The sequence below is a fragment of the Phacochoerus africanus genome, chromosome 5 (assembly GCF_016906955.1).
Source record: "Phacochoerus africanus isolate WHEZ1 chromosome 5, ROS_Pafr_v1, whole genome shotgun sequence".
In the NCBI taxonomy this organism is placed as follows: domain Eukaryota; kingdom Metazoa; phylum Chordata; class Mammalia; order Artiodactyla; family Suidae; genus Phacochoerus; species Phacochoerus africanus.
Genome location: NC_062548.1, coordinates 58,788,570 through 58,806,302, shown reverse-complemented (window position 1 = coordinate 58,806,302; position 17,733 = coordinate 58,788,570). Strand labels below are relative to the sequence as shown.

General features: G+C 39.9%; 1 protein-coding gene across 8 annotated transcripts in view; it reads right to left on the bottom strand.

Annotated features, from left to right (window-relative positions):
* Positions 1–17,733, bottom strand: part of REV1 (REV1 DNA directed polymerase) — an 85,282-nt gene that overhangs the window by 42,030 nt on the left and 25,519 nt on the right. For all 8 annotated transcript variants that reach the window (XM_047781445.1, XM_047781444.1, XM_047781439.1 and 5 more), the window contains one exon: positions 2,568–2,736. In XM_047781445.1, coding sequence (XP_047637401.1) covers positions 2,568–2,736 — 169 coding nt within the window. The remainder of the gene's footprint in view (positions 1–2,567; positions 2,737–17,733) is intronic.

Here is a 17,733-nt window from a genome sequence, read left to right as displayed (position 1 = left end):
GCACTCAGGGCAGGAAGAACAGGTTAAAAAAAGGGCTGTAAAGAAGCCCACTTTCTGAGCAAGTCAAGTCCCACCAGCAAGAGCCCCTTTTATCCCCACATTCATTCATGGACCTCCCCCATTCCTCCAAAGCCAAGCTAATACTCCCTGATCCAAATTCTAGCCCTAGCACGGTGAAAGGACTGTATTTAAGTGACAACACAGTTAAACTCTGGAATGATACTTTGTTTTTCCCTTTGGCAGCACCTGCAGCATGCAGAAGTTTCCAGACCAAGGATCCTAAGGAACTAACCTGAGCCATAGCAGTGACAATGCCAAATTCTTAACCACTAGGCCACAAGGGAACTCCTGATACTAATTTCTTACAGTGCAAACCTCACAATTCTTTTCTAAGGAGTTGCATGGCTAAAAGCCATGCTCATGAATCCCATATAATGAACGGAAAGTGGCTGGGTCATGGGGACACAGAACAAGGATCAGTGAGATGTTCTAGGGACCAGCCAACAACTTAATCTGCCGAGGCTTAAAAACTCTTAATCTGGGAGCTCCCGCCATGGCACAGAAGGTTAAGAAGCTGGCGTTGTCTCTGCAGCAGCAAAGGTTCGATCCCCAGCCCAGCACAGTGGGTTAAGGACCTGGCATTGCTGCGGCTGTGGTGTAGCTTGCAGCAACTTGGATTCAATCCCTGGCCCGGGTACTTTCACATGCTGAGGGCATGGCCAAAAAAGAGAAAACAGCAACGACAAAACTCAATGGAGTTCCCATTGTGGCTCAGTGGTAAAGAACCTGACTAGTGTCCATGAGGATGCGGGTTCGATACCTGGCCTTGCTCGCAGCATTGCCATGAGCTGTGGTGTAGGTCACAGACGCGGCTTGGATCTGGCATCACTGTGGCTGTGGATAGGCTGGCAGCTGCAGCTCCGATTCAACCCCTAGCCTGGGAACTTCCATATGCTACACGTGCGGCCCTAAAAAACCTCAATCTATTAGAATAATTTGGCTTTCTGATATAGTCAAATGCCTTTTTTAAAAAAATGCACACCTGACTTTTTGGAATTTATTTTCTAATACTTGCTAGTTTATAGAAAAAAAATAACAGTAGCTCCTTACATATTATGCCTCTATAATGTGTAAGGCATTGCAGTAGATAGTTTGCACAAATTATTTCTAGTTCTCACATAACCATAGTGGGATGACAATAGTTGTCTTTTACAAATGAAGAGACAAAGTTTAGAACTGTTCCCCCAGCTCCACAAGATCACAGGGTTACTAAACTGCTGAGCTGCAACACAGATCCAGGTTACATCTCCACAGCCCAAACACAGCCTTTCCACTACAATATATTGCCTCTCACAAATCTGCTATACAAAGGAAGTGAGCAATTCTAAATCTGCTGAATAAATTAATGGAAGGTACTAGAATTAATGAAATTTAGGATAAGAAAAAGAGCTTGGCCGTTGACTTAAAAAAATAATTTCTAAGGTTGTTTCATTAACACTCCACTATACAATCTGACCATTCTCTTATGCAATGATTACAATCTATTCATATAGAGAATTAGGACTTTAATACTTTCGCTTTTAACGTTCATAAATCTAGCATTCATTCATATATATTATATATGAAACACTTAAATTCTGGCTTATCACCAAAGTTTTAGTGACACATTTAAACTGAGGAAGTTAATTTGAATGGCCACCACTGACTGGCAACATAAATTCCAAACTGACAGCCAAGGAACAATAATAACTGCCAAGTGGGAATGAGTAACAGTGCAATCTGCTCCCCTCTCCTAGTACTCCAGGTCTACACCTCCAGGTCCTGATCATCTTTCCTCCCTTAGCATGTACTAACTTTTTTTTTTTTGTCTTTTTGCCTTTTCTAGGGCCGCTCTCGCAGCGTATGGAGGTTCCCAGGCTAGGGGTCTAATCGGAGCTGTAGCCACCGGCCTACGCCAGAGCCACAGCAACGTGAGATCCGAGCTGCGTCTGTGACTCACACCACAACTCATGGCAATGCTGAATCCTTAACCCACTGAGCAAGTCCAGGGACCAAACCTGCAACCTCATGGTTCCTAGTCAGATTCATTAACCACTGTGCCACAACGCGAACTCTAGCATGTACTAACTTTTAACATATGATATAAATTTACTAATATATTACTTATTCTCTGTTTTCCCCAATAGAATGTAAGCTCCAAAAGGTAGGCGAGGGACCTCTGTTTTGTTCACTGATGTTTTTTAAATAAAAAGAATAGTGCCTGCCCATAACAGGTGTACAAATATTTGCTGAGTGAACGACATGCTGAGTCCACCCCTCCCATCACTGCTTCCGGCTGCTTACTCGAGTCACCGCCCCTATTCCTGGGCAGATGAGGTTGCAAAGAACACGGACAGCAAACCCCCGGCCACCCGAACTGTCATATGAGGTTAAGGAGCACAGTACTGCTTAAGACAGTGACGACTCTTCAGTCTCAAGAAGCAATGCAAGTTAGATAAGTGTTTAGAATATAAATAAAAAGTATTGCAATTTTTAAAATTCATTAGTTTAATTAAAATTAGACTTACCTTTCCACAATCCATTCTGGTCGAATTACTTTTTCTCCTTTTAATTCTTTAATTTTGGCATTAGGAAGATTTGTAGCAATAATGTGTGTTGTTTTGGATCTTGAATAATACACATGATATTGGCCTCCATGCAACATCATTAGCTTTCTCAGTTCTTCAGCAGATGGATCTGTAAAATTCAAATGAAAATATATGAAAAGTTTCACACAGAAGAAAGTAGAGAGCTCCAGCTGAACAATCTCTTAAACAGGATGACTTAAAGGACATATCACTGGTTTACTTTCTCCTTAGCTGTGCTACCAGTAAACAAAGTGGGGAGCAAAATCACACAGTGATAGAGCCCCTTTGCTTTAGCACATCTGATTCTCCCCGCTGCTGGAGACAGCCAATCAAAACCATCTACTGCCAAGAGATGCCTAGAGGAGCAGAGCACCACCTCTATGATCAATCAAATACTAATGAGAGTGCAAATTTTTTTTAACATTTTGTACACTTAGCCATGTGACCTTGATATTTATATCTTATGTTTAAAATTGTTTACTATGACAGACTTACTATAAAACTTAATAGTCTTTACTCCTCTGAAACTTGTAATTTAAACTTTTAAGAAAATATAAGGAGGAGTTCCCGTTGTGGCACAACAGAAGTGAATCTGACTAGGAACACTGAGGTAGCAGGTTCGACCCCTGGCCTTGCTCAGTGGTTTAAGGATCCAGTGTTACCATGAGCTGTGGTGTAGGTCACAGACGTGGCTTGGACCTGGCATTGCTGTGGCTCTGGCGTAGCCTGGCAGCTGTAGCTCTGATTAGACCCCTAGCCTGGGAACTTCCATATGCTGCAGGTGTGGCCCTAAAAAGACAAAAAGAAAAGAAAATATTAGAAAAGTTAAAATAATCTTATATAGTTTCCTAGTATGAACGTGCATCAAAGCTGAAAAATAAACTTAAACAATACAAAAAAAAAAAAAAAAGAATTGCAGGAGTTACTGTTGTGGCTCAGCAGGTTCAGAACCCAAGACAGTGTTCCTGAGGATATGGCCCTGCTCAATGGCTTAAGGATCCAGCATTGCCATGGGCTGTAGTATAGGTCGAAGAGGCGGCTAGGATTCAGTGTTGCTGTGGCTATGGCTATAGCTCCGATTTGACTCTACCCTTGGAACTTCCACATGCCTCGGGTATGGCCCTAAAAAGAAAAAAAGAAAAGGAAAAAAAAAAAAAAAAAGAATTGCAGACCAAGAAACAGCGTTTTTCCCAATTCTGTTTCAGATGATTTTATTTTTAATAAAACAACAGATATTACCCTAACAAGAAACAATGTGGTTTATACTTTCCCATAAAAAAAGTCTGACTCACTAAAGTTATGTTATGACTGGTATTACCTGTATCACACTAAACCAATTATTTTCAATAGCTTTTTTATTTCTTCCACCTATTATCCTAATGAAAACGCTGTACCACACCTCCCCTGGTACCAGCTGTACCCCAGGGGTGGCGGGTGGCATCTCAAGGAGGCTGTGTGTCTACTTTATTATTCAAGCAACAGAGTTCCTTCAAGCACAAATAATGCAGGTCCAAGTATTTAAATAAATACCCTTATAATGATAACTATTCTAATGCTGTGAGTTTTGGTCTTTAGAGGAAGAAAAAAGCTAACAAAAGCACATAGAAACATGCCAGGTTTGATTACTTCTTGGTAAATTCTTATCTTACAGAATTCATTTGATGTACTGACTGAATACAATAGCACTGCTCAACAGAAATACAGTTGTTAACCACAAATACAAGCCACATACACAATTTAAAATTTTCTAGCAGTCTCATTAAAAATAGTAATAAATAAATAAATAAATAAAAGTTAATTTCAGTAATTTAACTCAATAAATCTAGAATATCATCATTTCAACATGTAATCAATATATAAAATTGGGATATTCCATATTCTTTTCTTCATACTAAGTTAGCAGAATACAGCACTACTTTGCCTTCACAACACACATATACTTAAGACTAGTCACATTTCATGTGCATAACACATGTGGCTGGTGACTACCAAATTGAATAGTACACTGGAAGAGAAGTGAAAACAACTTTTAAATAAAATTAATTCAAAATTCACAACTGAAGTTTTCAGGGGTTAGGGACCACAACTAAACTCAGCATCACAATGACTTCATATAAAATAGTGGAAACTAGACAGCTGGCCAGTCAGGAATTTATAGTTGACTTACATTCTCTACCTAATATTAAAGCACCTGTTGATCCTATAAAACAACAGTGAAAGGCTAGATGCAATGCTCTGTCACATGACTTAAACAGCAAACAGCAAGCTGTCAGGAGCACATCTTCCTGGCACTCACATTCATTGTACACTTTCCCCTCCACTAGAGCTTCTCTCTGAACTCTAACTACTGCAGAAATTTGGAATTGGAAAAGTTGGAGAGTTCATTGTTTTCACTGGATGAAGTTAAGAGAGCTCCTTCAAGTTTAATTCTGAAAACTCTGGAAAATTCTTTAGTGTGAAGTGGACCATGAGAACCAATCTAGTTAAAAGGTAAGATGATGTAGAGAACCAGACTGACCTGGGTTTAATCATGGCTTTAACATTCTTTAGACAAGCACTTGTTAACTTCCTTAAGCTCTCTTCTCTTTCTTTACAAATAAATATAGCTGTAAGGATGAAATGAGTGTGGCAGACAGAAAGCAAATGTTAACACAGAAGGAGAACCTGACAGTAACACAATAATAGTGGGGAACCTGAACACCCCATTTACATCAATGGACAGATCATCCAGGCAGAAAATCAATAAGGAAACGTAGGTCTTAAATGACACATTAAACCAGATGGACTTAACCGCTATTTATAGAACATTCCTTCCAAAAGCAGCAGAATATAGTCTTTTCAACTGAATGTGAAATACTCTCCAAAAGAGATCACATGCTGGGCCACAAAGCAAGACTCAGTAAATTTAAGAAAACTGAAATATCAAGCATCTTTTCCAACACAATACTAAGAAGCTAGAAATCAACTACAAGGAAAAAAAAACTGCAAAAAAACACAAACACGTGGAGGCTAAGCAATATGATACTAAAAACCAATAGACACTCAAGAAATCAAAGAAGATATCAAAATACACCTAGAGATAAACGAAAATGAAGACACAACAATCCAAAACTCATGAGACACAGCAAAAGCAGTTCTAAGAGGTAAGTTTATAGTGATGCAAGCTCACCTCAAGAAACAAGAAAAGTCTCAAAAAAGAGAAAAGGCCCAAATCAATAAAGTCAGAAATGAAAAAGCAGAAACTACAACCAACACCACAGAAATACAAAGGCTCCTAGAAGACTACTACAAACAACTCTACACCAATATAAAGGACAACCTAGAAAACACATACAAATTCTTAGAAAGGAACAATCTCCCAAGACCAGGAAGAAATAGAAAATATGAACAGAAAAAATAGCAATACTGATACTGAATCAGTAATTTAAGAACCCCCAACAAGCAGAAGTCCAGGACCAGATGGTTTCACAGGTGAACTCTACCAATAATTTACAGAAGAGTTAACACCTTTCCCTTTGAAACTATTCCAAAAAATTGCAGAGGAAGGAACACTTCCAAACTCATCTATGAGCCCACCATCATCCTGATACCAGACAAAAATATCACACCTGAAACTAATACAACATTGTAAATTAATGATAATGCAATAAGAAATTTTAATAAATTGTTAGATAAAAATAAAATGTACATAAATTGTTGTTATTATAAGCTGTGATGAGATCAGAACTCCTTTCGAGTATATGACTTTATGACTTGAGGCTCCTGCCTCAGACCCTACACAAAACAGTGTTCAAAGAAGACAGTACATGTGGACCGCACAGTGGCTAAAACTTCTGAACATGAACACAACTGCCAACAGCACACAAACAGACAGCAGCCAGGAATCACTCCTCAGCCCAAAGAGCCTGACCTGCACGGTAGCTGGTGGTTGCCCTCATTTTGGTTGTTCTGTGACATACATACAGGCCCTCATCCCTGCAATCTACCACATCTGTTAGCAGTCTTCATAGTGCCAATGACAGGGGTTACTTGTTTACTCTTAGGCTTCCCCTGAACGTGTGCCCCTCGAGTGCAGGAACCATGACTGTCTTGTTTATTTCCACACGGCTGCACAAGGCAGGTGCTCAGCAGCATTGCTGAAAAGACAGCTGCAATGAACCACAGACTTCTGCCTGGAGTTCACCCCTCTAGCAAAAGTGGAGTACAAGTGGTACTAAAACCTCCATTCTCAAAATACTTATTCACTTACAAGTTAGGCCACACAGCACTGACTCTAAAGTGGAGTCTTTAAGAACCTGAGGGGTTTCAATTCCTAGCAAACTGTGTGGCCCTCAGGTCTCAGTTTTCTCACATGTAAGCTGGGGATGACAACAGTGCCTCAGAAGGCTATTAGAAGAGCTAACAATTACAAACTGCTACGAAAAGCACCATGCATGTAGTAACAACTCCGTGTCACCTACTACGTGCGTGAGCACCAGGATAACCACCTCCAGCCCAAAGCAGGAAGAAGCCAGGAATGCCAGGGCTGAGGCCGCTCTCGACCTAAAAATCAGGTGTTTCCACTCTACAATCCCACTCACAAATAAATCCTCTGGTATTGCCCACCCTCCAGTACCTTTTCTTCCAAAAGTGTCTTTGAGGCACTAACAAGGAGTAAGCAAATGAAAAACCAAACAAAACAGAAAAATTACACAGGGAAATTCTAACCTCCACATCTTTACAAGAGATGTTACACTGCAGAAAATGTCAGAACTAAAAAGCTTTTGGAGACCAAATAGCCACTCCATTTCCCACATTGGTATAAACACGTTTAATGAAGCTAAAATGGACCGATTCAAATAGTAAGTTAATAAAATTAACACCCCTCAACTCTATTTACACCCTCATTGTACATACTATTTTTAAGTACACTGTTTTGGTTTTTTTTTTTTTTTTTTTTTTTTTAAAGCAACCTAACCAACAAAAATCATCCAGTGACTTTTTGATTAAGAGCCTGTCTCTGAGGCTCAGCAGCTCTCAAATAAGACTTTTACCACAAGAAAAAAAATAGCACTGGTTCTAACAAAAGATTGATTTATCATCTATCTATCTATCTGGCTATCTATTGTCATGCCTGGGAAATGCCTGGGCCAGGGATCTAACCCACACCACAGCAGTGATCTAAGCCACAGTAGTAGCAATGCCAGAGATCCTTAACCTGCTAGGCCACAAGGGAACTCCAAACTTTTTTTTTTTTAAATGGCTACACCTACCGCATATAGAAGTTCCCAGGCTAGGGGTCTAATCTGAGCTGCAGCTGTAGGCCTATGCCACAGCCTGCAGCAATATCAGATCCTTAACCCACTGAGCAAGGCCAAGGAACCCACATCCTTGTGGACACTATGTCGAGTTCTTAACCCACTGAGTCACAAAGGGAACTCCAAAAGATTTTTTTTCCCCCAAGGGACATTCACCAATCAAATTATTTTCCTTAAAGTTCTACTAAACTTTTTAAACAAGCAAATTATTTATTCATTAATGCATTCTAAAAGTTTCTTATATATGGTATCAATTATATAGGCAGAAAAATTTATAGAAAAGCAAATCAAAGAATGGAGAGATTAAGGCAACTTTCCAAAGTCAGACACAGCTTGTGGGGCAGGTGCAATCAGGCTCCTGACTGTGTCTCCATAACCTCATATCTGATCAGCCTTCACAGGCTGCAGCCCTGGACCAGGAAGCCTGGTTTCCAGGTGTAGTTTAACACTGAAGAGTCATGACATCTTGGGCAGCTAACTCATCTCACTAGCTTCAGTGTCCTCATTTGCAAAATGAGAGGCATGACTAGATGATATTTAAGATCCCTTACAAAGCTATTGTACAATTCTAAGCACTAAAACCATTATGCCCAGCAAACAAAATGTGAAGATTATTTTCCCTCACAAACTTGTGAGGAAAAGCAAAGCAGGTCCTATCACACTCAATTTTATGGATAAAGGAAATAAAGCAGGAAAATGTAAAGAAGGAAAAAAATACATATACATAAATTAGCACAACATAGGAAAAAAATAAGTCAATAACTCACTTATCTTTATTAAATAAACCACAATGTCTGGTACACATAACAAGTACAAAATTTAACAAGTTTAAAGTCACACAACAGAAAGTACTTAGAAGCAAGTACTGTCTCCACTCCAATGAAATGTGGCATTAGGAAAACAGTGGACAGAAGAGCAAAGTCCTGAGAGTTGGTGCGGATGTGCCATCACTAGTTGGTTGACACTCAGCAGCTTCCCACCTTCCAATAGTAAAGAAGGAATGCTCAACTTGAAGACTTAAAGTTCCTCCCAACGCCAGGATTCTGAGGCTGGGGTCTAAAACAAGGCCAGCGGAGTTCCTGCTGTGGCGCAGCGGAAACAAATCCGACTAGGAACCATGAGGTTGCGGGTTCAATCCCTGGACTCGCTCAGTAGGTTAAGGAGCCGGCATTGCCGTGAGCTACGGTGTAGGTTGCAGACACGGCTCCAATCTGGAGTTGCTGTGGCTCTGGCATAGGCGGGCAGCTACAGCTCTGATTAGACCCTTAGCGTGGAAACCGCCATATGCCTCAGGTGTGGCCCTACAAAGGACATAAGACTAAATAAATAAATAAAACAAGGCCAGCAAACTAGGGCTCTTGGACCAAACCAGGCTCACTTGTTTCATAAAGTTTTACTGGAGGAGCTGCTTTTGTTCATTTACTGCTTTAGGGCCACGACAGCAGGGCTGAGTAGCTGGGACAGAGTGTAAGGCCCAAAAGCTCTGGCCCTTCACGGAAAATGTTTGCCAACCTCTGATCTAAAAATACAGCCAGACTCCCACTTCAGGGACACTAAAACAAAATATATACTGTACTTGTTTTAAGTATTTTCCTATCCACTACTTCAGATACTGCTCAGAGAGCATAGGGTAAAAGTTATGCTACAGTCACATAGGACCTCAAAAAATCTCAGTGACTCACAAGTTTATTTTTCGCTCATGAAGCACATTCATCTACATTCCCACTTGTCCCTGGACCTATGGCTCTGTGTCATCTTTACTCTGGGATCCAGGCTGATGGAGCAGCCTGTCTGGAACACTGCCGGTCATTGCAGCAAAGAAAAAGAGGGTGTAAAGAAGCACAACCTGGCCTTAGAGCTTCATCCCCCAAGTGAGGCAGACTGTCTCTGCTCACACTGTCACACCTGATGTCAACAAGCAGGGAAGTATAATCCTCCCCTAGGGAGGGGAAGCAGATTTTCCAGGAACAAAATTCAATCCACCACACACTATGATTCAAAAAATTTACGTAGGTAATTTAGTTTCCTTATTTCTGCAACCTATCTTATCAAGTATATTTTTAGACCAAAGTCTTGAGCCTAAAAGAAAAAAAAAAAAAGGGCTCTGATGTAATTCCATCTTTCCCAAGACAAATAATACCAAATTAGAGAATTAAAGGTTATTCTCTAGTCTAGGAAAAACATCCCTAGAATGAAAAATTTGGAAAGCAGAAGACATCACTCATAGTTCCATGCCCAAGGAAAGTTAACACTATATTTGCTTCTAGCATTTTTTCTGTGCTTTGCTGAGTTTGATCTCCTCTACTTTTCATTTTCTACCCTTTCTCATTTACCAAAAATTTTCCTCTAAGTGTTACAAATTAACCAGTTACCTTTTTAATTGTTTTAAGTCACCCTGTAGATGATACAATTTAGAACTAAATTTCTATTCTTATACAATGCTTTACTTTTAAATAATAAAACAATGTGGTAAGATATTCTTTTATATAAACTTTCTATCAGAGGGCTGATTAGGTTTACTGCCTTAGAATACATACTCTTAGAAGAATTAATGAGTCTAAGATTTTAAGTACAGTAAAGGCTCTTCATATGGTTGCTATATTGTCGATTTCCAAAGCTAGTAACAACTTACACTCTTGATCCAGCAATGGAGTGGCCAGTTCATCCTGTAATAGGTACAATCATGTACCCATAATAGGTACAATCATGTAATAATTTTTACAACTAAATAAACTTTGCTAAAAAAAACCTATCCCACTTCATCAGACACCTCCCCACTAGTGAAGCTGAACTTATTCCATGTTTGTTACCCAGGTCTATTTCCTGAAATAGACTGTTTCTGAAATCTGCTTTTTAATCTATTGGGATCTTAGGGTTTCATCTCCAATTATTTTGAATGTAGAAGCTTTTTTCCAGTCCTCTAATTTGTTGCAATAAATTACACTGACTAATCGTACCCTTTCTCTCACTGATCTGTGGAAAACCCCTTTATAACTTAAATATTTAATGTAGTGTAGGTCACAGATGCGGCTCGGATCCTGTGTTGCTGTGGCTGTGGTGTAGGTGGGTGGCTATGGCTCTGATTGGACCCCCAGCCTGGGAACCTCCATATGCCTCAGGAGTGGCCCTAGAAAAGGCAAAAAGACAAAATAATAATAATAATAATGTAGTACTAAAGGGCTAGGCTGGTCTATAAATATTAACTCACTTGATTTATGATACATAATATGTATTGATACACCTAATTTATACATTAAATTTGTAAACACAGAACTTATTTCTAAGCTACTCTAAACCACATATCTGCCTAATCTTACACCCATTACACAAGTTTTGGTTGCCTGCAGCTTCCTATAACAGGTTCTGAGATGTCAGAGCTAGTTACTTTTGCCTTACTGTTCTTTTTATTGGTTTTAGCTGGTCCCACCTTCTTTCTGAGGTAGACTATTAGGGGTTAAGTAAAATATAAACCAGGTAATTTTTGCAGCAAGTTGGCTGGCAGCAAATGGTATTACAATGATAAGAGTGTTTGGTTTAAAGAAGCAACACTACTATAATAAAAGGATTCTGAAATCCTAAAAATTCAAACTACTCAGTAGAACTTACACAAAATAATGATGAGTGTTCCTAGGAGTTCCTTTCGTGGCTCAGTGGTTAGCGAACCTGACTAGCATTAATGAGGACTCAAATTCGATCCCTGGCCTCATTCAGTGAGTTAAGGATCCAGTGTTGCTGTGAACTGTGCTGTAGGTCACAGACACGGCTCGGATCATACTTTGTTGTGGCTGTGGTGTAGGCTGGCGGTTATAGCTCTGATCAGACGCCTAGCCTGGGAACCTCCACATGCCTTGGGTGTGGCCCTAAAAAGACCAAAAAAAAAAACGACCAAAAAAATGATGAGTGTTCCTAACAACAATGAAGGCACTCTGAGATACTGTAGCATCTTCTGAATCAAAGTTTAAAGTTATATTCCGTAACAGTCCTACTGTTAATTTTATAGACCGTTCTTTGAGAATATTTAGCATGCAATCAAATTTCAGGCTTAACTAAAACCAACCATAGTAAGTAACAGAGTGTTAAGCACAGTAAAGGTAAACGGTACATATTAAATGCAGGACCCCAGTTTAGGCCTACAGCTCTGCAAGGGAAATTCCCCCACAGCAAAGGCCATCACATACCATCTGAACAGCCACTGAAAACCACTGTCATTTTTCAGGGCACAGCTTATTATAAAAAAAAGGTTTGCTCATCTGGTTAAAACACCTTCTATAAACAAAATTTTTAAACCTTGTACAAAAGCTTTCCTTGATCTCTATTAAGGCCCCACTGCATTATCTCTGATCCACGTTTGGCCAGTGGATACTACAGAAAATGGGCTTTCGGATTCTGAAAAACCTAATACATAAATAAGACCTGACAATACAAAACAAAACTCAGCTGTCGAAAATAAATGTTTCTAGTAATAATGCTATGAAATGTTTATACTATGGACTGGTTTTAGGGAAGGAGGCAAATCTAATTTAACTGGGCCTTAATGGATGAACAGAATTCCAGTCACAAAAGTGAGGGAAGAATTTTCATCAGAGCAAGAGCACAAACAGCAGCACAGAAATGAGTAAGTAGAAAGAAATCTGAAATGTCAGAATAGTCCTGTTGATCAAAATTAGACTCATGGGAGTACCTGTTGTGGTGCAGCAGAAACGAATCCAACTAGTATCCATGAGGATATGAGTTCAAGCCCTGGCCTCACTCAGTGGGCGGGGGATCTAGCATTGCCATGAGCTGTGGTGTAGGCTGCAGGTGTGGCTCTGATCCCCTGTTGCTGTGGCTGTGGTGTAGGCCAGCAGCTGTAGCTCTGATTTGATCCCTAGCCTGGGAATTTCCATATGCCATGGGTGTGACCCTAAAAAAAGCAAAACAAACTAACAAACAAAACAAGACAAAAAGCAAAATTAGACTCATAGTTAAAAGGGAGGTTAGGATAAGAATGCCTTTACCCATTTTCATCTAGAAAATGCCAACTTACCCAAGACCAGTTTAAAAAGTCAGTTCTTCTATGAAGGATTCACCCTAACTCCAAAGGCAATTCCTTCTCCTCTGTGTTACCACCTGTTTGCCTCTGTTCATGTCTAATGCCCAGAGATCAACATTCTCCATCATGAAATCTCTATCCATACATGGTCCACACACAAGCAGCAGTCAAAATATATGTAATTAATTAATGTAGAGTAAAATGGGATGGAAGGTCCAAAGACTGGAAAACTTAAAAGATTTCAATTCTCCCTAAACTGAACTATAGGTTTAATGTAATTCCCATCAAAATCCCAGCAAAGTATTTCTTTTGCACACACAGAAAAGCTTCTTCTAAAATTTATGTGGAAAAGCACAGGCCCTAGAAATGAGCTGAAAACAGTCTTGACAAAGAAGAATAAAATGGCAATAATCACCCTACCTGATAATAAGGCTTACTATACAGGCACAGTAATCAAGACCACGTGGCCCTGACGAAGAGGAAAGAACCCAGAAACAGGCCCAATTTATTTTTGGCAAAAGTACAAAAGTCATGCAATGGAGGAAGAACAGCCTTTTCAACAAATGGTGCTAAAGCAACTGGATATCCACAGGCCACCAAAAACAAACAAAAATGTTCAAAATGAACCGTGAACTTAAACATAAATCTACAACTTTTAGAAAAAAAAATAGGGGAATATCTTTGGGACTTATTCCTAAGCAAAGACTTCTGACTTGAAAGCACAATCCATAAAAGGAAAACTGATAAACTGGACTTCATCAAAATTAAAAACTTTTGCAGAGTCTCTGTTGTGGCACAGTGGTTAAGGACCTGACACTGTCTCTGTGAGGATGCAGGTTTGATCCCTGGCCTCACTAAGTGGGTTAAGGATCTGGTGTTGCCATAAGTGGCGGCAAAGATCACAGAAGAGGCTCAGATCCAGTGTTGCCGTAGCTGTGGCATAAACCTCAGCTACAGCTCTGAGACCCCAGCCCAGGAATTTCCACATGCCACAGGTGCAGCTGTTAAAAACAAAAAAAAAAAAGGAGAAACTTTTGCTCTGCAAAAGACTGCGAGCGTGAAAGACAAACTACAGACTGGAAGATAATAACTGCAAATCACATATCTAACACTGGTATAGTATCTAAAACATATTTTAAAACTCTCAAAATTCAACAGTAAGAAAAAACAAACACGCAATCCAACCAGAAAACAGGTGAAAGACAAATACGGACATTTCACGTGCACAGAAAAGGATCTACTGATAGCAAATAAACACATAAAAGGATGCTGAACATCATTAGCCATGAGGCAAATGCAAATTAAAACTCTCATGAGATAACTCTACATATGTTAGAATCTCTAAATTAAAATCAACAAAAACCAACCTGTCTTTACAAAATGCTGGTGAGGTTGTGAAACTAGTGGAATACAAATTAAAACCATGATGAGATATTACCACAGCATTCCTATTAAAATGTTTAAAATAAAAATCACTAAATGCTAACAAGGATGCAAAGAAACTGATCGCTCATAAACTGCTAGCCAGAATGTACATAGTACAGCCACTTGTGAAACAGTTCGGCAATTTCTTAAAAAAGTATACATGCAACTACCATACAACCCAGCAATTACACACTTATGTTTACACAAAAACCTGTAAAGACATGTTCATAGCCAAAAAGAGGAAATAATCAGAGTCTCATCATGGTTAGTGGAAACAAATCTGACTAGCATCCATGAGGACACAGGTTAGATCTCTGGCCTCGCTCAGTGGGTTAAAGATCTGGTATTGCCATGAGCTGTGGTGTAGGTCACAGATGCGGCTCAAATCTGGCATTGCTGTGGCTGTGGTGTAGACGAGCAGCTATAGCTTCGATTTGACCCCTATCCTGGGAACATCCATATGCGGCAGGTGTGGCCCTTTAAAAAACAAAAACAAAAAAAAAAGGAAATAACCCAGATATTCTGATATTCTTAAACAGGTGAACAGTTAAACTGTGGAAAATCCACATAATAGAATACAACCAGTAATGAAAAGGAAAAAACTACTGATACACACCACTAAGATGACTCTCCTCATTATTATGCTGAGTAAAAAGTCAATTCTGAAGGTTATACAATGTATATTTTATTCATGTAGTATTTGTGGAATGAAGGCCAGACTAGTAGTTGCCAGCAGTTAAAGAGCAGCTGAGAGCAGAAGGGAAGTGGTGTCACTATTAAAGGGAAGCAGGAGGGAACCTCATGTAAAAATGTTCTGTATCCATCCTGACTGCATCAATGTCAGCTTCCAGGATGACATACTACTACTATCTGTTTTTTTTTTTTTTTTTTTTCAATCTTTTTAGGGCTGCACCCACTACATATGGAATTCCCAGGCTAGGGGTTGAATCAAGAGCTATAGCTGCCGGCCTAAACCACAGTCACAGCAACTCGGGATCCAAGCCCCATCTACAACCTTCACCACAGCTCATGGCATCACCAGATCCTTAACCCACTGAGCAAAGCCAGGGATTGAACCTACATCCTCAAAGACACTAGTCAGGTTCATTACCTCTGAGCCACGACAGGAAACTCCTGACATACTACCATTTTTTTTTAAGATGTTACCATTAGGGGAACCTAGGCTAAGGTTCATGGTCTCTCACTGTATTTTTTCCTTCAACTGCATGTGAATCCACAGTCAAAACATTTTTTTATTAAAAAAAAAAAATGGGATGAGCAATTCCCACTGTGGCGCGACAGGATCAGTGGTGTCTCTGCAGCACCAGGACACGGGTTCAATCCCCAACCTGGCGCAGGCTGCAACTGTGGTTCGGATCTGATCCCTGGCCTGGGAACTCCATATGACACAGGGTGGCCAAAAAAAGGGGGGGGGGAGGTGGATGAAAGGAAAAGAAGTTAACCTTACAAGGGAAAAGATGCTGTTTAGAGAGAAGACAGAATAAGTTAACAGAAGCAGAGTATCCAGAAGATGGGGGATTTTATCTCAAAAATCAAGTTCAAAGCTAACTGCACTGGAAGGGATGGGAAGTACCAAAGTTCAGGTGGCAGAACTGAGAGCTTTACAGAATCAAGAAAACCTGGAATATCGGCTATAGCTTGTGAGGAGCACGATTAAGAATCAACAGTAACACGGTATTCCCTACTTGTCTCATCGCAACTAAAGCACTATACTTGCTGATTCATTAAAGAGACTGTTAGATTCCGTTTTACCTATAAAGCTGCAATGTGTGCACTAAAACTGGCAATATTTCTAAAAAATTCTATCACTATAATTTGCATGTGTCCCTATGAAATTCAACACAATGGAACTTTACTTGTAGAGTTATAATGTAATCCTAACAACAAGAACAAAGGAGTTCCCTTTGTTCAGCAGCTTAAGGATCTTGCATTGTTACTGCTGTGGTGTGGGTTTGATCCTTGGCCCTAAGAACTTCCACATGTCACAGGTGCCAAAAAAAATTAATATTTTATCCCTGGCTTTAAAAAAGGATAGACAGTAAGGGGTACAAATTAAATGGGTCCAAATGAGAAAACATCTTAAGGTCATACAAAAATTAGTGATGAAATAAATAAGAATCCCAAATTCTCATAGTAATGATCACCACAATATTCATTCCCCCATGCCACACACACACAAAGAATCTTTTTTTCTTCCTCTTATGTTAAAAAGAAATTCACCTCCCCCGTGAGTTGGGGGGTTCCATAAATGGCTGATATAACAAGCAGTGTTGATTTCTTTTTATTAGCATTTTTAATCCTTTATAATGCATCCCAGGAAAGTCTGAGAAGCTTGAATGGTCTAAGATACCTAATTATAAAAGCTACATGTGACGTTTTCCAAACTTGCACCAGCAGTCATTTTAAGACGATATTCTTAGACTAAACTGTCAATGATGCCTCATAAAACTCGACGAGGCAAATGTTAACTAAAACTTAACTGCAATCAACAAATACTCCGAGTGGTTATGACCAGTCACTGCAGAGGCACCAAGGAGTAATGAAGAAGCGAAAGTGCAGCTCTTATTCTTGTTTATCCATAGGCAATTCAATACAATCTAATAAATGCTAAGATGTGAAGAAATTCCAGGCGCCACAGCCCCCCAGAACTGGGAGAAGTCACCTCCAGCAGCAGGAAGACAATCAGATAGCAAAGGGGAGGTGATAAAGGAGACCTCAAAGATGAGCATATTAGCAGCCAACTTGAGAAGTGTAAAGGAAAAAACATAATAGATGGACACAAATATTTACAGTCATTCACCTGGAAAAACACAATAAAATCATCTTAAGAGGAAGGGAATCCTCAAGAGAATGAAGAGAAAACTAACAGCCAACAGACAAGTGGTAACCGACAGTGCAGATCAGAGAAAGATTCAATCTGAGAGGTAAGCCAGTTGTGTGTTTGCCCAGAGGAGGGTGCCTGGTGCCAGAAACCCAGAAAGACTCATGAAGCAGAGGTAGGCACTGGGCACCCCCAAGAGCAGACTTGTGGACAGGTGGTAAAACAGGAAGCTCATGGCTAAATTCTAAATTACAATTCCAGATCTCCTCCCTATCTCACAGGGAAAAACTATCCTGTCCCTTCCAGACACTGGACTCAATGATAACAGGCAAGGTGGGGGGAGAGAGGAGAAAAAAAATAGAACAGGGGCATTGAAGGGCACTCTACTGCCTAAACAGGATTCTGGCCCTTTCCTCCCCTCCTGGCAACCAGAATGTGGCAGCTGGATTTACACCCTTCTCTAGGCAAGACTCTGGGAAATCTGACACACACACCACACCTCCTCCTCTA